General features: G+C 38.6%; 1 protein-coding gene across 1 annotated transcript; it reads right to left on the bottom strand.

The window, feature by feature from the left end:
• LOC121782204 (ankyrin repeat-containing protein BDA1-like) lies at window positions 1–2097 on the bottom strand. Its single transcript, XM_042179943.1, has 2 exons — window positions 1500–2097; window positions 1–786 (listed from the first exon to the last, which is right to left on the bottom strand). The coding sequence occupies exons 1-2, from the start codon at window positions 2076–2078 to the stop codon at window positions 58–60; spliced, it is 1308 nt and encodes a 435-aa protein (XP_042035877.1). The 5' UTR covers window positions 2079–2097; the 3' UTR covers window positions 1–57.
• Window positions 2098–2655: the final 558 nt, after the last annotated feature.

The raw sequence follows: 2655 nt of genomic DNA, 5'->3' as shown, positions 1-2655 counted from the left end.
TGAAGAGATGAACAACATGAAGTATTATTGAAATTTTGATTGTTTAGATAGCATCGACTAACTCAAAAAACGTGTACATTTGATCCATCCATTTCTAAACTTTTTAAAGAGCTTCACTATAATACGGATGGTATGGCAAAAGATAAGAAGAAACATCAAAGCGATCCACACAAGCACCGTGTATAATTGCGGATCTTGTAGCGTGAACGACTCATCTCCCCCGACCACCCTCAAATACGCTATGACAATTATATAACTTGCCGCGATGGATGTAATAGCGATCCAGGTGATCACCTTAAGGATCCACATAAACAACCTACGCCTTATCGGCAATCCACTCGCCAGAAGCAATATGATGCTCAGAGACGCTATAAACGCCATCGTGTTGCAAACATAAAAATCAGTATAATAATTAATGGAGTTGTTATGTGTTGCTGTGGATGGCGCGGGGGCATTTTGATCGTTGATTTGAATACGATTGGTTTTCCATAAACCTTCGGGTGGATCAACTCCTGCTTGAAAGGCCATGGTCGCGATAAGTGAAGCCACCACCATTAATGTATGTTTCTCTTTTTCAAGCCAAACATCATGTTGTTTCATGAAATGGTTCCAGCTGTTTTTCTTGGCCTTCTTCTTTGTTGGCTTATCACCATGTTTAAGCAAGTGCTCAATTTCAGAGTCCCTCAAATCTCTTCTGCTTCTAATTAGAACATCCATTGCAGTTAAACCTTCTTCATTCTTCATATCAACTTCTACTTCACTCATACTCACCAAATATTTCACCACCTAATTTCAAATAAACTTAATCAACACCCTTTCTTGTTTTTATAATATCATTTGCATTCCCTATTTTTTTAAAAACATCACAAGAGGTCCGTGGACATTAATATAGTATCTCATCCCTGAATATTAATTAATACTTATAATATCTCTAGAAGGATTTTTGCACTTTTTAAGAATTTTTTAGATTAAAATACCCCTAAGCTATAAAAGAGATTTATTTATGTCTTCTTAATTAGAGAGAACAACTACTTAGGTTAATTTATGTTGAATTCTCTCATAAGAAATTTTCAAAGTACCAAAGTGAATTCTCTTTAGTCCTCACGCTATATACTTGAATGGAGACAAAAGAACCAAAGTGAAGTTCTCTCTCTCATGAAAAATATTAACTCTTATAGCTTAGGGGTATTTTGGTCCAAATAAATACTCCTACAAAATTCCTTACAACAATATTATATCAATTAATGTCCAATGACATCTAGGGATATTTTCAAAGAGCATATACCATGGATGGTATTAGTACAATATCCAGTAACTAAACTGCAATCTTCTCTTATAATAATTGTGAGTGAGTTAGAAGATTATGAAGTCCGCGTATCAAAAAATAGTAAAAAGTTAAACTAAACAATTAATGAGAGCAGACAAAAATGGGAAATGGAACAATCAATGGGAACCAAAAGAAATTATAATTAAAATTAATATTGAAAAATAAAGTGTACCTCAACTTGCTTCTCTGCAACAGCCAAATGCAAGACAGTGTTTCCATCATTATCCCCACAATTGATGAAGTCAACAACATTTGTCACACTGTTCACTATTAGCTTGAGAGCCTCCAATTGGTAACTTTTGACACACAAATGCAACACACTCTCTCCTCCGCAAGCCGTAACCATAGTCGCCTCCGGTCGAGCTTCAAGCAGCAGTTTCATAGCCTCAACATGGCCTTTCACCGCTGCCAAATGCAACGGCAAACGCTCATTCCTATCGCGTCCAAAACATGCACGGTTATCGACAGATAGGAGGACCTTCACGACCCCGACATGCCCTCTAGCCGCTGCGAGATGCAGAGGAGAAGATAGATGAGAATTCAACTCGTTTACCAGTTGTGGTTGCAACCCTATGATTTCCCGGACGAAATCCACGTGACCTAACATGGCTGCAACGTGCAAAGGTGTCTCGTTGAAACGGTTAACAAGAGCTCTCTCCAGGATTAGTGGATCATCAATCAGTAGTTGTTGAAGTGAAGTGATGGAATTTTGTGTTGCAGCTTCAAAGAGCTTAGTTTGCAGTCTCTCCATTACTACTATTTTTTTTCTCTTGTTTGTGTATTAGATTATCTCAGTTGCACATTTTATGGACGCTTAGAGCATCTCCAATGCACGGATGTCCCACTCGGACATCCACTAGGACTTCCCAAAAACACCTCCTGCCACGTCACTAGGACTTCTCATCCCACTACCACGTCACTAGGACTTCCCCTGCACAATCCGCCCTTCCCACTAGGACTTCCCGCAATAAAAAAAATCGCAAATTCACAAATAAAGCAATTTACGTTTACGGAAATAAAATTTCAACACGAATACGAACGGGAAAAATTAACAACTTCATTAAAAAAAAACATACATGATTCGAAAAAAAAATTACATAGTAATAAAACAAAATAAATTAATCACATCAACATCAACCCCTCCGTACATGTGGAGGTACTCGTCGAACATGTCGGTCGCGCCTCCGTACGCAAGTGGTGCGAATGAAATGAAGTTCAACGAGCCGTATATATAGAGTTCTAAAAATAAAAAAAAATTAATACCGGACGTCCGACCCACGCCACAATGGCGGACGTCCGCCCGCCCATCGCCCGGACGTCCGAGGACA

This window comes from Salvia splendens, chromosome 20 (genome assembly GCF_004379255.2).
Source record: "Salvia splendens isolate huo1 chromosome 20, SspV2, whole genome shotgun sequence".
Lineage (NCBI taxonomy): Eukaryota > Viridiplantae > Streptophyta > Magnoliopsida > Lamiales > Lamiaceae > Salvia > Salvia splendens.
Note: the sequence above shows the minus strand (reverse complement) of the source record. Positions and strands in the feature narration are given on the sequence as shown.

Coding starts and splice junctions, on each gene's coding strand:
- LOC121782204 (XM_042179943.1), bottom strand. CDS start 2,078: ATGGAGAGACTGCAAACTAAGCTCTTTGAAGCTGCAACACAAAATTCC. Junction 787..1,499: donor TTGCAGAGAAGCAAGTTGAG/GTACACTTTATT, acceptor ATTTGAAATTAG/GTGGTGAAATATTTGGTGAG.